The sequence below is a fragment of the Aquarana catesbeiana genome, linkage group LG01 (assembly GCF_042186555.1).
Source record: "Aquarana catesbeiana isolate 2022-GZ linkage group LG01, ASM4218655v1, whole genome shotgun sequence".
Taxonomy (NCBI): Eukaryota; Metazoa; Chordata; class Amphibia; order Anura; family Ranidae; genus Aquarana; species Aquarana catesbeiana.
Window position 1 is genome coordinate 375,536,397 of NC_133324.1, and position 22,001 is coordinate 375,558,397.

The 22,001-nt window shown below is 44.4% G+C and overlaps 1 protein-coding gene across 2 annotated transcripts in view; it reads right to left on the bottom strand.

Annotated features, from left to right (window-relative positions):
* Positions 1-5,438, bottom strand: part of IDNK (IDNK gluconokinase) — a 74,548-nt gene extending 69,110 nt beyond the window's left edge. For both annotated transcript variants that reach the window (XM_073633710.1, XM_073633709.1), the window contains exon 1: positions 5,079-5,438. In XM_073633710.1, the coding sequence (XP_073489811.1) occupies positions 5,079-5,116 (38 nt within the window). In that variant the 5' untranslated portion in view covers positions 5,117-5,438. The remainder of the gene's footprint in view (positions 1-5,078) is intronic.
* Between the last annotated feature and the right edge of the window lie 16,563 nt (positions 5,439-22,001).

Here is a 22,001-nt window from a genome sequence, read left to right on the forward strand (position 1 = left end):
TTTTAAAATATTTTTTCCATAAACGTCTTTCAGGACAGCACTTGAGAGTGACTCCTACCCTTGCAAACAGGAAACACCTCTTCCACCAAACTTTAAAAGGAGGCTCCTTTTCACACATTGTCAGTTTTTGTGTTTCCTCCGGAAGGAACACTTCGTGGGGAAGTCAGGGCTCTCGGGTGCTGTTACTTGGGGCCTTCCTCAGGTAGACCTGTTTGCTTCAAAACAAAACACGCAGCTCCCGAATTTTTTCTCCCTTCAGAGAGACAATTGCTCTCAGGGGATAGATGCTCTGGTACATCCGTGGGATTTTCACCTAGGGTATGCTTTTCCTCCATTCCGGTTAATCCCACTAGTGTTGAGAAAAATACTGAAAGAGAGAGTATCAGTAATTTTGATTACTCCATATTGGCCAAAGAGCTTGGTTTTCCACGATTCTTCAGTTGGCAAACCATGTTGGCATCTTCCGCTCAGTCAGGATCAGTTGATTCAGGGGCCAGTACATCATCCAGTTGTAGGCAGGTTAAAGCTCACTGCCTGGTATCTGAGGAGCAATTAATGAGAAGCAAAGGCTTTTCAGAACATTTAACTACTATGTTGCTTTCCAGTAGGAAAAAGGTAACCAGGGATATTTACGCCAAAGTATGGAAAGTCTATGTTTCTTTCTGTCTTTCAGAACATAGGGAGGTTAAAGACCTAGTTTTAGTGCTGGAGTTTTTGCAAAAAGGTGCAGACAAGAACCTTGCGGTCAGCACTCTTAAAGTGCAGGTGGCCGCTTTGGGAGTTTATCTGGAGAGATCCTTATCTTCAGAAACTCTGATCACGAGATGTTTCAAAGCACTTTTCAGGTCTAGACCAGTCCCGGTGAGGCATTTCCCAAATTGGGATCTCTCGGTGGTTCTGCACGCTCTGGCAAAAGAACCATTTGAGCCTTTACAGGCCATATCCCTAAAGAATTTAACTTTGAAAACTATTTTTCTGGTTATTACTTCAATTACTTCAGCAAGAAGGATCAGCAAACTGCACGCCCTATCAGTAAAAGAGCCTTTTTTGTCAGTTTTTCCTGATAGAGTTGTCCTTAAAGTAGATCCAGGGTTTTTGCCAAAAGTGGCAAGCTTTAGTAACAGGTCTCAGGAGATTACTCTACCAACCTTTTGTGCTAACCCTTCGGGTGAAAAGGAAGAGCAGTTTCACAACTTGGACGTAAGACGTATCCTATTACATTATTTGGAAGTAACCGGAGGGTTTAGAGCTTCAGATTCATTATTTGTTTTTTTCTGGAAACAAAAAAGGCCAACAAGTATCGAAAGGATCATTGGCTAGATGGCTTAAGACAGCTATTTCTGTAGCCTATTCTCAAATGGATTTATCTTCCCCGCTGGGAATTAGGGCTCATTGAACGAGAGCCCAGGCCACTACATGGGCAGAAAGGGCTGGTGCCACCCCAGATCAGATTTGTAAGGCGGCTACGTGGTCAAGCTACTTAACGTTTGTCCGTCATTACAGACTGGATCTCCTGTCAGCAGGGGATCAGGCTTTTGGCAGAAAGGTTCTGCAGGCTGTGGTCCCTCCGTAGGGGGGTAAGTCTCTATTATCCTCTCAAGTGCTGTCCTAAAAGACGTTTAGGGAAAATTCAAGTTAGACTTGTTTTCCAAGAGTCTTTCAGGACAGCAGCATCCCGCCCTACTGTTATATATATATACTGTGACTAATCATATCTCAATTATGTGTTCCAGTTTGGGGCCGGAGGTTCTCTACTACTACTGACAATGTGTGGAAAGGAGCCTCCTTTTAAAGTTTGGTGGAAGAGGTGTTTCCTGTTTGCAAGGGGAGGAGTCACTCTCAAGTGCTGTCCTGAAAGACTCTTGGAAAACAAGTTACCGGTAAGTCTAACTTGAATTTTTTGTGACTCAGACACTGCCAGAATGGTATTTTTAAGCATCAGTCATCTCTTGGGTTCTTTGGTGGTTCACCCAGTCTTGGACAAGTTACCAGTTGTTTGAAATCTATGCCAATTGAAGATTATTTCCCTTACAGTGGAATGATTGATTTCAAAACATTTGATGATCTTTTTCATATCCTTTGCCAGACTCATGAGCATCTACAACCTTTTTTCTGAGGGAATTGGAGAGCTCTGTTGATCTTGCCATGATGATACCACACACATCAATAGTAAAGAGAACACCAGACTCTAGATATCTGAATTTAAATAAGACAGGTTCCACCTACACACTCCCTAAGGCTAGGTTCACAGTATTGCGGGTTGTTGCGGGTGCGAGAAACCTACTTTTTTCCCACACTCTCAACCAAAACACGCTGCTCTTTAGAAATGTGTGGGGCTGCTATTCATTCCTAATGGCACCCTCCTGCATCTAAAAACTCAATTTCATTTGCGGATGCAAGAACTGCCGGGAAATCCCACGGTGCAAAAGCACCATACAATTTCCCTGCCGCTGCATTTTAAAAAGGTGCAGAAACCTTTTCTCCTGCATGCAACGCAGGCACAGCAGCCCATTCAAGTGAATGGGCTGACGTGCCAGTGCAAACGTGGCTCGCAGAGCCACAATAGTGTGAACCCAGCCTAAGGAGGTTTTAATCATTGGCACCTAATTCTAATTTTATTGATATGAAATGGTAGTAAAAGTGGGAGTGTACTTTTTCCACAAAAAAAAAAAATCTCCAGTTTCATTCATTTAGATCAATAAAATGATTACACCCTGTCAAGTTTTATGTGCCATTTGTTCATATATGTGGCCTTTATCTGTAGGCACTATTTAAATATAGATCTAATGTTTGTCTTTTAAAAAAAATTTTGAAAAAATGTAACAATTTCCATAGAGTGTAATAGGGATGAACTTGAGCGTGTTTGGATCCTAATCTGAACCCACTTAAATGAGCCTGTCAGGAAGCTGTCATTGTACTGGTCCAATCATCTGATGCTGGTGCATTCCCTGCCCCACACCCAGATAGCAAGGATGGATAACTTAAAAGGAGCCGACGTACAGCTACGACGGTTCGCGGGATCGTGCTGACCTGCTGCCGTATAATGACAGCGGCTGGTCGGCAAGTGGTTTAAAGTAAGCAGCTGCAGTATTTCATTTATTTTTTTCAAGCGAAACTCCACTTTAACCACTTCCTGTCTGCGCTATAGCCAGAACTTGAATGTGATGGAAGGTGGGGAAACTGAGAGGTCTCGTGTGAAGGGGGGTCTAGTGAGGATTCTGATGTCTGGAACTGTGATGTGGTAGAGGACCTCATGTTGTATGTTCTTAAAAGATGTCATCAATGCCAAGAGGTTGAGAAACACAAGGGTCCATGTGTTGTGTGTGCACTATGTGTGAGACCATTGTATAATAAAAATTGTGTGTGCAGTATGTGTGAGACCATTGTATAATACAAGTTGTGTGTGTGTGTGCAGTATGCGTGAGACCATTGTATAATACAAGTTGTGTGTGTGTGTGTGTGTGTGTGTGTGTGTGTGTGTGCAGTATGCGTGAGACCATTGTATAATACAAGTTGTGTGTGTGTGCAGTATGCGTGAGACCATTGTATAATACAAGTTGTGTGTGTGTGCAGTATGCGCGAGACCATTGTATAATACAAGTTGTGTGTGTGTGCAGTATGCGCGAGACCATTGTATAATACAAGTTGTGTGTGTGTGTGTGTGTGTGTGTGTGTGTGTGTGAGACCATTGTATAATACAAGTTGTGTGTGTGCAGTATGCGTGAGACCATTGTATAATACAAGTTGTGTGTGTGTGTGTGAGACCATTGTATAATACAAGTTGTGTGTGTGCAGTATGCGTGAGACCATTGTATAATACAAGTTGTGTGTGTGTGCAGTATGCGTGAGACCATTGTATAATACAAGTTGTGTGTGTGTGCAGTATGCGTGAGACCATTGTATAATACAAGTTGTGTGTGTGTGTGTGTGTGTGTGCAGTATGCGCGAGACCATTGTATAATACAAGTTGTGTGTGTGTGTGTGTGTGCAGTATGCGTGAGACCATTGTATAATACAAGTTGTGTGTGTGTGTGTGCAGTATGCGTGAGACCATTGTATAATACAAGTTGTGTGTGTGTGTGTGCAGTATGCGTGAGACCATTGTATAATACAAGTTGTGTGTGTGTGTGTGTGTGTGTGTGTGTGTGTGTGTGTGTGTGTGTGTGTGTGTGAGAGACCATTGTATAATACAAGTTGTGTGTGTGCAGTATGCGTGAGACCATTGTATAATACAAGTTGTGTGTGTGAGACCATTGTATAATACAAGTTGTGTGTGTGAGACCATTGTATAATACAAGTTGTGTGTGTGCAGTATGCGTGAGACCATTGTATAATACAAGTTGTGTGTGTGCAGTATGCGTGAGACCATTGTATAATACAAGGTGTGTGTGTGTGTGTGTGTGTGCAGTATGCGTGAGACCATTGTATAATACAAGTTGTGTGTGCAGTATGCGTGAGACCATTGTATAATACAAGTTGTGTGTGCAGTATGTGTGAGACCATTGTATAATACAAGTTGTGTGTGCAGTATGTGTGAGACCATTGTATAATACATGTTGTGTGTGCAGTATGTGTGAGACCATTGTATAATACAAGTTGTGTGTGCAGTATGTGTGAGACCATTGTATAATACATGTTGTGTGTGCAGTATGTGTGAGACCATTGTATAATACATGTTGTGTGTGCAGTATGTGTGAGACCATTGTATAATACAAGTTGTGTGTGTGTGTGTGCAGTATGCGTGAGACCATTGTATAATACAAGTTGTGTGTGCAGTATGTGTGAGACCATTGTATAATACAAGTTGTGTGTGCAGTATGTGTGAGACCATTGTATAATACAAGTTGTGTGTGTGTGTGTGTGTGTGCAGTATGCGTGAGACCATTGTATAATACAAGTTGTGTGTGCAGTATGTGTGAGACACACTCTGCATTATTGTATGACCTCCTATATAGTATATCTCCTCATGTAAACACACTGCTCCCCCCTCCTCCTCTATGTACACAGCACTGACCCGTGTACAGCTAGGCCCCTCACAGCTCATGTACAGAAGCCTCTCACACACACATTATACATACTTCCCACAGCCGCTCACTCCCATTATCACCACTATCATTGCCCTCCTCGGGCTCACTCCGTCCTGCAACCCGGAAGCCTGCTGGAATCTCCTGTATATCTGTCTTCTCCGGCTGTTAGTAGAACACCCCTGTAGGCTTCATCAAGTACTTCACAAGAGCCCGCACCTGCTATTAAAGTGGAACCTCACTCTCCCAATCAAAATTTTAAATCCTCATGCTGCTAGCATTAGGAAATAGATAGGAAATGATATCCTATTTTCTTGTTATAAACTTTTTTTTTTTTTTTACATTTCATCAGTTACTTTCTGTTTTTTTGCCTAGGCAAATGATGTCATCCTTCCCAGGAGTCTTCAGGAGAGGGGGGGGGGGGGGTGCTCAGCGAAGCACACCATCCTGTATGCATGTTTGAGCTAAGGGCAGATAGATTCCAGGAAGTCAAAAAAATAAAGCATAGAGACATGGATGTATGGGGGAGTTTGCTTTGAGTTGTAAACATTTATTAACCACTTGCTGACCGCGTTATAGCCGAATGACAGCTACAGCACGGCCTGCTAGTTCTGGAAGGCCGTCATATATGACAGCCTCCCGTGATGGCGCCTGCTGTGCACTCTGTGATTGCCTCCAGACACTGCTGATCACAGATTGAGGTACTTTAGCATGTGATAATAATAATGATAAACTTTATTTTATATAGCACCTTTAAATGTGGCTTCTTAACCACTTGCTTACTGGGCACTTAATCCCCCTTCCTGCCCAGACCAATTTTCAGCACTGTCACTCTTTGAATGACAATTGCGCGGTCATGCTACAATTTACCCAAATTACATTTTTATCATTTTTTTCACACAGATGGAGCTTTCTTTTGGTGGTATTTAATTGCTGCTGGGTTTTTTTATTTTTTGCTAAATAAAACAAAAAGGGACCGAAATTTTGAAAAAAAACAAAACTGTTTCATAGTTTGTTATAAAATTTTGAAAACAGGTAATTTTTCTGCTTCACTGATGTGCGCTGATGAGGCTGCACTGATGGGCACTGATAGGCTGCGCTGATGGGCACTGATAAGGCAGCACTAATGGGCACTAATAGGTGGCACTGATGGGTGGCACTGAAGGGCACTGATAGGTGGCACTGATAGGTAGCACTGATCTTTGGCACTGATTATTAGACACTTATGGGCATTGATTGGCAGCACTGGTGGGCATTGATGGGTAGCACTGAGGGCACTGGTAGGTGGCACTGTGGGCACTGGTAGGTGGCACAGTGGGCACTGGCAGGTGACACTGGTGGGCACAGCCGCAGCTTTCTGAGTGAGGGACCAATGTCCCTCTAACAGAAGCTGTTGATTGGCTTTTTTTTTCCCCTCACGCTGACAGCGCGAGGAAAAAAAAAATACCGATTACCAAGCTTCTGTTTACATCACGTGATCAGCCGTCATTGGCTGACAGCTGATCACGTTGGAAAGGGGCCGGGATCGGCCCCTTACTCGGATCTGTGATCAGCCGAGTCTCATAGACTCGGTGATCACAAAGCGCGCCAAGCGCGACCCGCAGGATGCCCTGGATGCCCTCCCGGCGATTAAGGCCCTCCCAGCAATTAAGGCCCGCGCTAGAGCCGTAGCCCCTAAAGCAGCCGCTGTACACCTAAGGCGATTCACACAGGGGAGCCAACCTGCTGCCGTATAAAGACGGCGGCTGGTCGGCAAGTAGTTAAGGTAGACTTAGCTTCCTGCCCAGCCTATAGACAAATGACGGCCAGACGGGAGCTATCTCGTTCTTGGTGGATGTCATATGACATCTTCCCCAGATTGGGCCACGCTGTGGTGTGATCTGTCACCTGCTGCATCCACTGGACACAGCCAATGACAGATCAGTTAACTGGTCTACTGCCAGTACCAAGTGATCGCTGTGACCAATCACAGCAGATCACATGACAATTGTACACATTGGAAGGCTTCCATTTATGCCATTCATTGTGTACATTTGTCTTGCTCGCTATGATTGGTCACAGTGATCACATGGTACAGACAGGGCCAATCACAGCACATCTGTACCATGTGATTAGCTCTGGCCAAGCTTAGCTAATCACAATAGTAAACACTGAAGGAATGCATTTCATTCAGAAAAAATGGTTGTTTATAACATGTAAAAAATAAAATAAAATCCTGATCCCCTCCCTAGAGTAGTACTACAGTATGTAGGTAAAAAAAATCAGCACACCAGGGTTTTTTGTATTATCTACCTCAAGGCTATAGTGGCAGCAGAGAAAATCCTACAATCCCAATGGGAAAACAACATATAAGGATCTGAAAAAAAGAATTGTTGCTCTACATAAAGATGGCCTAGGCTATAAGACAGGCATGTCCAAAGTCCGACCCGCATCATGCTATGGGGGTGTTTTTCAGCTGCAGGGACAGGACCACTGGTTGCAATCGAGGGAAAGATGAATGCGACAGGGATATGCTGGACGAAAACCTTCTCCAGAGTGCTCAGGACCTCAGACTGGGCCGAAGGTTTACTTTCCAACAGGACAATGACCCTAAGCACACAGCTAAAATAACGAAGGAGTGGCTTCACAACAACTTAGTGACTGTTCTTGAATGGCCCAGCCAGAGCCCTGACTTAAACCCAATTGAGTATCTCTGGAGAGACCTAAAAATGGCTGTCCACCAACGTTTATCATCCAACCTGACAGAACTGGAGAGGATCTGCAAGGACGAATGGCAGAGGATCCCCAAATCCAGGTGTGAAAAACTTGTTGCATCTTTCCCCAAAAGACTCATGGCTGTATTAGGTCAAAAGGGTGCTTCTACTAAATACTGAGCAAAGGGTCTGAATACTTAGGACCATGCGATATTTCAGTTTTCTTTTTAAATAAACCTGCAAAAATGTCAACAATTCTGTGTTTTTCTGTCAATATGGGGTGCTGTGTGTACATTAATGAGGAAAAAAAATGAACTTAAATGATTTTAGCAAATGGCTGCAATATAACAAAGAGTGAAAAATGTAAGGGGGTCTGAATACTTTACATCCCCACTGTATATATATATATATATATATCCATCCAAATCACACGCCCGAGCTCATCTCTTCACCACACACAGCCACAAAAGCAAGAGAATTCTTGTTGGGCAGTGTATTAGTGCTCGGACAAACACACTTAGACCGAAATGTAATGGTTCAAAGAATGTCAGGCAAAATGGTCGGCCCTCACGACACATGTTCACTTAATCAAATCTGGCCCTCTTTGAAAAAAGTTTGGACACCCCTGCTATAAGAAGATTGCCAAGACCCTGAAACTGAGCTGCAGCACGGTAGCCAAGACCATACAGCGGTTTAACAGGACATGTTCCTCTCAGTGCAGGCCTCGCTATGGTCGACCAAAAAAGTTGAGTGCACGTGCTCAACGTCAAATCCAGAGGTTGTCTTTGGGAAATAGACCTATGAGTGCTGTCAGAATTGCTGCAGAGGTTGAAAAGGTGGGGGGTCAGCCTGTCAGTGCTCAGACCATATGCCACACACTGCATCAAATTGGTCTGCATGGCTGTCGTCCCAGAAGGAAGCCTCTTCTAAAGATGATGCAAAAGAAAGCCCGCAAACAGCTGAAGACAAGCAGACTAAAGACATGGATTACTGGAACCATGTCCTGTGGTCTGATGAGATCAAGATAAACTTATTTGGTATAGATGGTGTCAATCGTGTGTCGCGGCAACTAGGTGAGGAGTACAAAGACAAGAGTGTCTTCCCTACAGTGAAACATGGTGGTGGGAGTGTCATGGTCTGGGGCTGCATGAGTGCTGCCGGCACTGGAGAGCTACAGTTCATTGAGGAAACCATGAATGCCAACATGTACTGTGACATACTGAAGCAGAGCATGATCCCCTCCCTTCGCAGTATAGACCACAGGGCAGTTTTCCAACATGAGCTACAGTTCATTGAGGAGAGCTACAGTTCATTGGGGAAACCATGAATGCCAACATGTACTGTGACATACTGAAGCAGAGCATGATCCCCTCCCTTCGGAGTCTAGACCGCAGGGCAGTATTCCAACATGATAACAACCCCAAACACACCTCCAAGACAACCGCTGCCTAAGAAAACTGAGGGTAAAGGTGATGGACTGGCCAAGCACGTCTCCAGACCTAAACCCTATTGAGCATCTGTGGGACATCCTCAAACAGAAGGTGGAGGAGCGCAAGGTCTCTAACATCCACCAGCTACGTGATGCCGTCATGGAGAAATGGAAGAGGACCCCAGTGGCAACCTGTGAAGCTCTGGTGAACTCCATGCCCAAGGAGGTTAAGGCAGTGCTGAAGAATAATGGTGGCCACACAAAATATTGACACTTTGGGCCCAATTTGGACATTTTCACTTAGGGGTGTACTCACTTTTGTTGTCAGCGGTTTAGACATTAATTGCTGTGTGTTGAGTTATTTTGAGGGGACAGCAAATTTACACTGTTATACAAGCTGTACAATCACTACTTTACATTGTAGCAAAGTATAATTTCTTCAGTGTTGTCACATGAAAAGATATAATAAAATATTTACTAAAATGTGAGGGGTGTACTTACTTTTGTGAGATACTGTATATAAGCACCAGCTGCTCTAAGTACCTTACTGAAGGCAAGATTATAAGTGCATCCTCAAATATTCCTCCCTGATGAACTTCAATCACTTTTGCACCTAAAAAAAAAAATACATATAGCCTGTGATGTCCCTTTAAGCCCAATGTCAGGTCCCTTATGCATATATGTATAGCATCAGCCACTCTAAATCCCTTACCAGAGGCAAGATTATAATTGCACCCTCAAATAATTTTTTATGAATAACTTTAATTGCTTCCACGTCTAAACAAAACAAACATAAAAAAAATAGCGTAATATTGCTTTTAGATTATTAAAAAATGTGCCAATCCAGTCACAAGCTGTCACATGCTTAAGTGCCCAAAAAGTGAAATGTGCCCAGCCACCTGGTATAGATATAGTCCAGGGGTAGGCAACCTTTTGAGCACAGTGTGCCGAAAAATGTTTTCAAAGAAATTGAGCGTGCCGATTTTATCAGATCAGCCCCAATTCCTGTACCTCCACACCTCAGATCAGCCCCAATTCATGCACCTCCACACTTCAGATCAGCCCCAATTCATGCACCTCCACACTTTAGATCAGCCCCAATTCATGCACCTTCACACTTCAGATGAGCCCTAATTCCTGCAACGCCACACTTCAGATGAATCCCAATTCCTGCAACTCCACACTTCATATCAACCCCAATTCCTGCACCTTCACACCTCAGATCAGCCTCAATTCCTGCAACTCCATACTTCAGATCAGCCCCAATTCCTACAACTCCACACTTCAGATCAGCCCCAATTCATGCACCTCCACACTTCAGATCAGCACCATTCATGCACGTCCACACTTCAGATCAACCCCTAATTCATGCACCCCCTGCAAATCTGTTTCACCACTGTACCCCCTGCTCATCTCTCCCACCACTGTAACCTCTGCACATCTGCCCCACCACTGTACCACCCTGCACATCTGCCCCACCTGTGTACCCCCCTGCTCATCTGTCCCACCACTGTAACCCCCCTGTACATCTGCCCCACCACTGTACCACTCTGCATTTCGGTCCCATCACTATAACCCCCTGCTCATCTGCCCCACCAATGTACCCCATTTCTCATCTGCCCCACCACTGTAACCCCCTGCACATCTGCCCCACCACTGTACCACTCTGCATTTCGGTCCCATCACTGTAACCCCCTGCTCATCTGCCCCACCAATGTACCCCCTTTCTCATCTGCCCCACCACTGTAACCCCCTGCTCATCTGTCCCACCACTGTAACCCCCTGTACATCTGCCCCATCAATGTACCCCTTTTCTCATCTGTCCCACCACTGTACCTCCCTGCACATCTGCTCCACCGCTGTATCCCCATGCTCTTCTGTCTCACTACTGAATCACCTTCTCATCTGTCCTAACACTGAACCCATCTGCTCATCTGCCCCACCACTGTAACCCGCTTTCTCATCTGCATTACCAATGTACCTCCTGCACCTCTGTCTCACCTCTGTACACCCCTGCTCTTCCTGTCCCACCACTGAACCCCCTTCTCATCTGCCTCATCACTGTACCCCCCTGCTCTTCTGTCCCACTGCTGAACCCCCTTCTCATCTCTTCACCACTGTACCTCCCTGCACATCTGCCCCACTGCTGTACCCTCCTGCTCATCTGCTCCACCGCTGTACCCTCTTCTCATTTATGATATGCGTGATATGCAGAGTGGTGAAAGGAAGCAGAGATGAGACACACATACCTGTCCTGGTACACTCATCTTGCTGATCCAACTCTCGCATCCAGCTCACGTGCTTGTAAGTGATGTATGTAATGCATGTAATGTATGTGATGTCACATACAAGCATCTGGAATGAATGTGCAATGATGAGCTCAGGTCAGGGACATTTTCTGAAAACAGTGGGCCTGTGTGCAGGATCATAAGTTGGGCCCCCGCACCTGAGAAAAAGTTTCCGCGCCGCAGCAAAGGTTGGGTGTGATTTTTATTGTGCTGAATACTGGCTGTGGCTTAAAGGGACACAGAGTGCCGGGGTTCAGTCGTAAATGATGCAAAGGTTCAGGAATAATTTCAATAAAGTTCCCAGAAGCTCAACAGTAATTCCACAAACTGTCACCTGATTGTAGTTTTCTCAATCACAGTGAAATCCCTTCTTTCTGAGATTGGTAGTGGCAACCAAGCGAGTCATCTCCCTCCAGATGGTGGACAGGGCTAGCAGGACTGTGATTGGCTTTAGCAGTGGCCAATGACAGTCCTCATCCTCCTGGAAACAGGGACCGCCCCCCCTACCAGAACTGCACCCAATCACAAAAGCTGAAGAACGCAGATACAGCAAAGTTAGAGAACCAAACAATGTTTCCCATCTTTTACAATGTGTAGGGGCACAGAGCCTCCCCCTCAGTGCAGGTGCGGTGTGGGGAATTCTGAAATTGGAATGCATAAGTGTCTCACTGACACTTCCCTGAGCTGCTCTGCTGATGGGGAGGGAGTCAAGTGCCGGCAAAAGAGGTTTCGCGTGCTACTTGCGGCACTAGTGCCGGGGGTTGCCTACCCCTGGTATAGTCACACCATGCACCTTACCAGAGTGTTACAAGTTAATGCTGTCATTTATACTCTTTCCGATCCTCCATCCTCCAGGGTTAGGACTCACTCATGCAAGATAATAAAACAGGGCCCGTAGTGCAGCAGTAAAAGCAAACAATTCAGAAATGTTCACAATCAACTTACAAACAATCACTGTAAAAAAAAGCCTAAAAACCACAGTTAAAATGGTCACCAGATCACTTCCAATGTCTGACGTCGCTTCAGATGCATTTCGTCCAACTTCCTCCCAGGATGTTTTTACCTACTTACTACTGTTACTATGGTAACACTGAATTGCTCTGGTCACAGTATGTAAAAAAAAAAACGTAAAGAAAGATTAAAAAAACGTAATAAAAAAGAATACAATTTTTAAAAAAATGAAAAAATTATTACTATTTTTATTTTTTTTACATACCGTCACCAGTCAGTGTCCATGATTTCCGCCATGCCAGTTTTATGATGACTTTGTACTGTACCTGTGACAGTATGTAAAAAATAGAAAAAAATAGTGAAAAAAAAAATTTTTTTTTTTAACCACTTGCCCACCAGCCGCTGTCATTATACGAGGCTGCACTGGTGGACTCAGCACTGGTGGTAAGTGCCGGACTACCTGCGGGAGGGTGCTGTCCGAGGCGCAAGCAGGAGGTGTCACGAGCGGGGGGGGGCTGTCAGAGCCACGATCATGGGGGGGGCGTCAGAGCCGCGAGCGGGGGGGGGCTGTCAGACCCGCAAGGGGGGGGTGAAGTCAGACCCGCGAGCGGGGGGTATGCTATTCCCTGATCTGTAGTGTATCTGTACACCCTGATCTGTACACCCTGATCTGTATACCTTTATCTGTATACCCTGATCTGTGAGGCTGAGTCATATACTCTGTCCCATGATGCTGAGCTGTATACTCCTGACACTATGGGTGGAAGCAAGTGGAATACAGGGGACGGAGTGTGTGGATTATATAAGGGGTGGGGCTTATGAGAAGTGGGAGGGGTCACAACGGAAGGGCGGGGTTTGGCAACCCATCCTAAAAGTTCACCAGCCGCCACTGCTGCCCATCAATGCCCATCAATGCTACCCATCAGTGCCGCCTATCTGGGCCACCTATCAGTGACCACCAGTGCTGCCCATCAGTGCCACCTATCATTAATGCCACATATCAGTCAGTGCCCATCAGTGCAGCATATTAGTGCCTCCTCATCAGTGCCACCTCATACGTGCCCATAAGTGCCACCTGATCAGTGCCCATCAGTGCAGCCTCATCAGCACCCATCAGTGAAGGAAAAAAAAATACTTATTTACAAAATTTACTGACAGAAACGAGGAAAAAGGTTTTTTTTCAAAATTTTCGGTCTTTTTTTGCTCTCCTCTAATAATCAGACTTGTCCTGACACACCCGCCATGCACAGCCTTTTACTGGGAAGATCATTGTACTGTTGCTCCTCTGTCCCCAGTTCTTATGCAGCTGAGAACAGAGGGAATGTGATCACTTACTAAAAAAATGGGAAACAATGTATTTATAATATTTTTTTAAAATTTACACACAAATGTTTTGCCTTTCATTTTTATTTTAAACCAAACAAGTTGTTTTACAAGGTGATCGTTTACAATCACTTTGAGTCTAATACTTTTATAGCAGCATCTCAGATACATAGGATAAAATTATCAAAATTACCAAAATTCTATTTATCTCTAATGCCGCGTACACACGACCGGACTTTCCAGCAGAAAAGGTCCGACGGAACAAATCAGTTGAACATTCCGATCGTGTGTGGGCTTCATCGAACCTGTTCTGTCAAAAAATCTGACGGACCTTAGAAATAGAACATGTTTCAAATCTTTCCGATGGACTCGATTCCTATCGAAAAAAACGTTCTTCTGTATGCTAGTCCGACGGACCGAAAACGACGCAGTCCGGTCATACGTCATCAGTCATATTCGAAACGATCAGACTTTGGTGGGATCGAGTGTAGGCAAGTCCGTTTCGTCGGAACTCCGTCGAAAAGTCCTTTCGGAGTACTTCGAAGTCCGCTCGTGTGTATGCGGCATAAGACATACAGTATATTGGGGGGTTAATTCACTAAAACTCGAGAGTGCAAAATCTGGTGCAGCTGCATAGAAGCTCTACCTACATTATTGATCTTATCTTTCTATTTTTTCATTTTTTTTTATATATATTTCAGCTTCCAGCTTTTTTTCGTTAAAGCTTAGTTGAACAGGCTGAAGTTAGAAGCCGATTGGCTACCATGCACAGCTACGCCAGATTTTGCACCTTTAGTAAATCAACCCCTTTAAATCCTAAGGGTGATTCATAACTCCAGAATCCACCCATAACTAAAGATAATTATGGAACAAGTTGCCTAAAAATTGAATGCACCTAAATAGATGTATAAAAACTCTCGGAAGGACAAGGGGATGAATATAAGGTTGCATTCAGACTTGCATATGCACCCTCTTGCTAATTAGCTGGCAGCTAATCAGGGGTTCCTGCCATTAGCTGCCACTAGGCCAGTGGCGGTCCATCCCCCCTATCCATGTGTTCGGACCCCTGATCTACATGCAGGGTGCTGGACGCATGGATTCCAAGGGGTGTTTTTTTTAAGCACGTGATTAGAGCCAGAGGCTTTAGTGGGCTTCAAAGAAAGGTGGGCGCAGGCGATCCTATTGGACACCTAGGGGGAGGAGACGCACGATGGAAGCCGCCACCTGTAGGAGTCTTGCCCAACCTAGATGGGGTAAGTGCGGGGCTGGATTGCCGACTGACAGCCCGCTATGTTTAGAGAGGGGTCAACAGCGGCAAGGATACAATCCTTGGTGCATGGTGATGGCTTACCAATGATATGGGAGTGTGTGAGCGCCAAAGACACAGGAATCTTGTGAAAATTGATGGTAAGATGAATGCAGCATGTTATCAGAAAATACTGGCAGCCAATTTGCATTCTTCTGCATGAAAGCTGCGCATGAGACGCTGTTTGACTTCCCAGCATGACAATGACCCTGAGCACAAGGCCAAGTTGACCTTCCAGTGGTTACAGCAGAAAAAGGTGAAGGTTCTGCAATGTCTATCACAGTCTCCTGACCTTAATATCATTGAGCCACTCTGGGAAGATCTCAAACGCGCAGTTCATGCAAGATGACCAAAGAGGCATTTTGCCAAGACGAATGGGCAGCTATACCACCTGCAAGAATTTGGGGCATCATGGACAACTATTACAAAAGACTGCACGCTGTCATTGATGTTAAAGGGGGCGATACACAGTCCTAAGAATTAAGGCTATGTAGAATTCTGAACCGGGGTAATTTAATTTGTTTACATGTTGCCATGTTTTGTTTTATGATTGTGCCATTCTGTTATGACCTACAGTTGAATATGAAACCCATAAGGAATAAAAGAAATGTGTTTTGCCTGTTTACTTATGTTATCTTTAAAAATGGCACATACTGTATATTACCAAGGGTATGAAAACTTTTAAGCAAAACTGTATATATCAAACAGTTTTCCAACAATGTCACCCTCCTCCTAGAAGCAGCACTTTGCAGCTGGGAAGCACAAGATGCAGAGAAGGAAGGAGGTACAGAGGAGCAATGCGTTCAAGGTTCACCAGAAGAAGACATTAAGTAAGGGATCAGGCAGAGAGCTATCCAGCATTGCAGATGGCCCAGCAAGGAGAGCCACCACCAGATGCAGCAGAGGTTCCGGGTCCAGTCTCAGCTGACACACAGCTTTTTTTAAAGTGCATTACCATGCAATGTGGAAACCGAAAAATGTTTAACCCTCTGTAATTACAGACAGTGTTCAAATCTAGCTTACAACTGATAACGAAATGTGCCAGCTCCATTATAGACAGGGTTAATTATGGTAAACATAATTGCCCACAGCCCCTGTTTTACCCTTACATAGATGGGAAAACTAACTAAAAGTTTTCAGCAGGAATAGAGCATTTAAATAAGTAGGCAACAATTTTTTAAATATTTAAATTGGAACTTCTGGGGAAGTTCTTATTTATGCCCTCCTTCCCTCTCTTCTTCTGTTTTTGACACTTTTTGAAGGCAGGGAGGGAGCAAGTACCTGGTTTTGACAGGTACCCACTCCCACTTCTCCCACTTACAGTTGGACCGTTGTGACAATCCACCAGAAGTTCACAACACCCCCCCCCCCGCAACCATCACAAAGGGGACCACTCAATTGGTTTTGCTGATGTTATTTTGATTCTATGGTTATTTTTAATGTATGGATTTGTCATTAATGCATGTATAGCTGTTTTAAGACCTGGTCCACACCAATAAACATTTGCTCACTGAGAGTGTCAACATGATATTTCAGGATGCATATGCATTGGGCAGATAATTTTGTATATAGTTTTTTCAGGGCTTTTTTTCTCAGAGAATAGGTGCAGGAACTCCCCCTTTCCAAGTCACCCTTTGTCTCCGCCCCTACCCACCTCCGAGCCCTATTCCTTGGTTCCACCCCCTACCCACCTCCCAGTACCGCCCCTTTTAAAGAATACATAACCTCATATAATTTTGTGGTGCTCAGTAATTGGTATGGAATTTGGTAATGATAGCAAGAGAAGCAGTAAACTGGATCCCCTGAAGCCAGTAATAATAGGGCCCCACGCCAGCAACAATAGATCCCCCTAACAACAATGGACCATACACAACAAAACTTCCCCTCTACTAACAATAGACTATCGGCAGCAACAACAGATCTCCCCGCAGCCAGCATCAATAGACTCTCCGTCAGCCAACAACAATAGATCCCTCCCTCAACAGTAGATCTCTCCTAGCAACATCTGACCCCCCCAGCAATATAAGACACACCCTCAGCAACAATATCTCCCCCACCAGCAACATTAGACCTCCTCAGAAACAATAGACCCCCCCCCAAAAATAAACCCACTCCAACTAGAATAGATCCCCCAATCAATAGACCCGGCAGCACACCCCAGCTTTTCCTGACATTACATACAGTCAGTGCTGGAGGTGCCGGAACGGCGTTCCCCCACGTTCCTGCTGAAAAAAAGCCCTGTTTTGGAATCACGTTGTTTTAAAGGATTAGGACTTGTAAAAATTGTTTTCAGTAAAAAAAAAAAAAAAAATTTGTACATTTTTTTTTTTTGCTAATTCTTGGGATTCTGACAGATGTTAAAAACTCTTCTCCACATTATTTTTTTTATAAATCAGGAGTGCTTTTTGTACAGACAGTACAATACAACATAATTAGACTCAAAAAAATTTCAACTGCCATGTCTAAGTAGCGGTCAGATACAAGGCAACATAACCCAACTGTACATTGCCATGATGCATATACACTGTACAAGGACAGGAACAGAAATGCAACAAATAGAATATGAAATCCGGCACATATACATAGGAGACAGAATAATAGCTAGTAGTCAATTCGCATAACAACAATGAAAGAAACAAACAAAAAAAAAAACGGGGACATTCAACAGTGTTCAACTTGAGGTCCAATAAGACCAAACTTTTTCATACTTCCAGGAACAACCCTGATTGATATACGTCTATACATGGGTAAAGCAGCATCTACCATCGCCTACAAGGAGGACACCGCAGGGGGGATGGAGGAAGGCCACTTAAGGAGGATCTCCTTTTTTGCATAGTATAGGAGGTAGGAGATTAATAACTTGGTATGATAGGGCCGTTGTTCATCCTCATGATTCCCTAGAAGTGCCAACTGCAACCTAAGATTAATTACTTCAAATACTTCCAACCAGAATTTCACAATACTTGGGCAAGCCCAGAACATGTGCAAGAAGGACCCTAGATGAGCCTGAACACTGAGGACACTGCGGGTCACATGTCGGATACATCTTATGGAGTCTTACAGGGGTGTAGTACACTCCATGCAGAAACTTGACTTGAATCAATTTATCCCTGGAAGAGCTCATCAATTTAGGGCCACCCGCCAAACAGTCATTCCAACTCTCAACTCTCCCACACTTGCTCCAGCTTAAGGGAGTCAGTATTAAGGAGTGCCCCATATAGTGTAGAAAGGGGTTTAGCAATGTCACTCTATGTGAGTAGTTTCTCATAGTTTCTCGATTGGGTCAGCCTGGAGGAGGGGCGGCTGAGGAAATTGAGCCCTGACTGCGTGACACAACTGGCAGTAGAATTTTTTTTTTTTTTTTATATCACCGCATGCACTGGAGGTTGGTATTGCCTGATTCCAGAAAGTGGTGCTAGCTTTGGGGTAGAAACACCATTACAGCATCAGGCAAATCAGTTTTTCCCTTTAAAAAGGAACTGAGTTCTCTCAAGCAACATTATCTATTTTTAATCCATGGTGCTAGTATTAGTGAATAGATAGGAAAGTCTATTATATTTAATTGTTTTAACCTTTTTTTTACAACACCTCCAATGCTTCAGTTGCTACCTGGTTTCTGGTCTATGCCAAAATGATATCTTACAACCCAGTGGTCTTTCATCTAGAAGAGAGTAGGAGAGGGCTTTCTCAGTTAAGCACACCTTCCACCTTGCATGTCTGAGCTAAAGGCAGATAAAGGCAGATGGATTCCAGAAAGTAAATGCTACATGAATCATCTGCACTTACTCGAGACGGCCACAGCTTGAAATGCTTGGGGGGTGTTTTTCAAAGTGATATCTCAACAAAATAAAGCACGGAGACATGGATGAATGGTGAGTTTGCTTTGAATATTACAAAATGAATAAAAAAAGTGTATTTAGTTTGTGGTGCTCAGATACAGTTTAGTTCTGCCTTATTAAAGATTAAAAAAAGCAAACTATCATTTCACAATGTTGGCCCTTGTAAATTCATGATGTAATAGAACACACTCTAAAGCACTTGTTACTGTCTAGGTAAATTTATAATAGAAATGTGTTGTATTGCTGAAGTTTCCATTATTGATGTAGTGTTTGCTTAGCCATGTCAGCACTCAAGCTTCCAGCTTGCCATTATCCTGATGGATTGCCTTGTCCTCAGATTCTTCTTTACAGTCATAAAGTTTATGGTGTGCTCTATTAACAAAGAAGAAGAAGCAATATCCTCTCTTCATGATCATTCCCTGCGTTCTGTAACCAATAATAGTACGACTATTTCAAAAATATTGTATTCTGGTGTATGTGTGTAGTTAATACATGTAACCATTATATTTGGTAAATGAATTATTGTTCACTTTTAGTTCACATTTACAAGCAGGACAAGCTTTCCAACCAAAGTGACAGTGGAAAAAGTTGGGACAAGCTGAAAAATTGTAGGGGGTGCTTAAATAGTTGCAGCAACAGTTATATTAAGGTTTGATCGCTCCGCAACCACCCCAAAGCAGATTTACTGCTACTGGGCGGCCGCTCTGTGCAGAATCAGGTATATATACCTGATTCTGCACTTCCGGGTTTTGGGTGCAAGTGATTTTACACAGCAGAAGCTGTTCAGCGGGTCCTTCGAACCCGATGTCCACCGGGACCCGCTGATCATTCGTTACCCATGTGAACAAGGCAAGACTGTCATTCTGTGAGTACAGAAGACATGGATCCCGTGTTTCTGTGAAGCAAAAAACTCAGATTCATGTCTTCCAGTAGTAAAAGCACCTTCCACACAACTGTGTGCTAACTAGCAAGCACTCCCTAGGCACACCTTTAACCCTTTGATCGCCCCCTATTTTCTTAATCGTACATCACAGGACACAGAGACATAGTAATTACTATGTGGGTTATAGGCCACCTTCAGGTGATGGACACTGGCACACCCTAAGACAGGAAGTCCACTCCCCTATATAACCCCTCCCATTACTGGGAGCACCTCAGTTTTTTCACCAGTGTCTTATGTGTTGGTCACGAGATGTGCTGTGCTGAGCTCCACTGGAGTAATCCTTGCTGGGGCCAGCTATGCAGCCGGATCCATTCAAAATGTCTTTTTAGCCCGAATTGAATGGTACCCGGGCCTCATGGCGGAAGAAACTAGGTTTAGCCTGTAACGCTTCTCTTTTTAGAGAGTTGGACCCCGGGATCCGGTACTTTTGTTTTCTTCAGCCATAAGGTTTTTCTGGTGAGGTCTTTTACGGGTCCAGGAGTGTGGATCCCCCGATAAAAAGGGACTCCGGTTCCTGAAGGTTTTTAAAATGGAGCCCACCGTGAGGGGTGAAGATTGGGTCTGTTGGTTTTACCACAGAAATCCCTGCGACGGGAAAGGTAAGTAGAGATTTCTAAGGAATCTTTAAGTTTCTTATGAATTGTCTCCTTTAACCGCTTCCCGACCGCCTCAGGCAGATATACTGCGGCAGAGGGGCACGTACAGGCAGATTAACGTACCTGTACGTTGCCCTTTAAGAGGCAGCTTGCGGGCACGGGCGTGCCCCCCCCCGGGAGCGCCGTGACCGTAATCGTGGGTCCCGCGGACCCGATGTCTGCGGGGATACCCGCAATCGTCTCACGGTGAGGAAGAACGGGGGGATGCTAATGTAAACAAGCATCTCCCCGTTCTGCCTAATGACACTGTCACTGATCACAGCTCCCTGTGACCGGGAGCGGCGATCAGTGTAGTGTCACACACAGCCCCTCCCCCCCACAGTTAGAAACACTCCCTAGGACACACTTAACCTCTACAGCTCCACCTAGAGGTTAACCCCTTCACTGCCAGTGACATTTTTACAGTAATCAATGCAATTTTTTAGCATTGATCGCTGTATTAATGCCAATGGTCCCAAAAATGTGTCAAAATTGTCCGATGTGTCCGCCATAATGTCGCAGTCACGATAAAAATCGCTGATCGCCGCCATTACTAGTAAAAAACTAATTATTAATAAAAATGCCATAAAACTATCCCCTATTTTGTAGACGCTATAACTTTTGCGCAAACCAATCAATAAACGCTTATTGCGATTTTTTTTTTACTAAAAATATGTATAAGAATACGTATCGGCCTAAACTGAGGAAAAAAATTTTTTTTATATATTTTTTGGGGATATTTATTATAGCAAAAAGTAAAAAAGATGCGTTTTTTTCAAAAGTGTTGCTCTTTTTTTGTTTATAGCGCAAGAAATAAAAACCGCAGAGGTGATCAAATAGGATCAAAATAAAGCTCTATTTATTTGTGGGAAAAAAAGGATGTCAATTTTGTTTGGGAGCCACGGCGCACGACCGCGCAATTGTCAGTTAAAGCGACGCAGTGCTGAATCGCAAAAAGTGCTCTGGTCTTTGGCCAGCATAATGGTCCGGGGCTTAAGTGGTTAAAAAGTAAATGTTGTCATGCCTAAAAGTCACCACTGGGGGTTGTATAGAGCACGTACCTTGTCATGCTTTCCTCAAAGATCACGCTGTGTCAGCAGAAGATGCAGAATCCCTCCGGCTAGCAGTCCCAGGCCTCCGGTAAGATTGGGGGGGATTTTCTTCCAAAAATAAAAACACCCCCCACCTGGACAAAGCGCTTCCCCTCTCCCTGGATAGGGGGAAGCCAGAATGATCGGCGATGCCGCTCCTCGCCACCCCCCCCACACACACACACACACACACACATATGCCGATCCCGTCGTGGGCCTGCACACGCGCGAGAAGGACGCTCTTTTGAAAAGAGAGGGGGGATGCGATGTGACGGAGGGGGCGGGGCTTATTGTGGCGTTGGCGTGCGGCAACGTCCAGCATGGGAGTATGTTTTAAAAGCTCCATTTTTGCTGGCTGCAGCTGTTGGAGGGACACAAGAGCAAAAAGGGGCGTTTAAGAGGTTTGGTGACACAGGCATTCCCTTGGCACATTTACTAAAAGCATCAGGCTGAGCGTTAATAGCAGCGGCAGTTGCTGG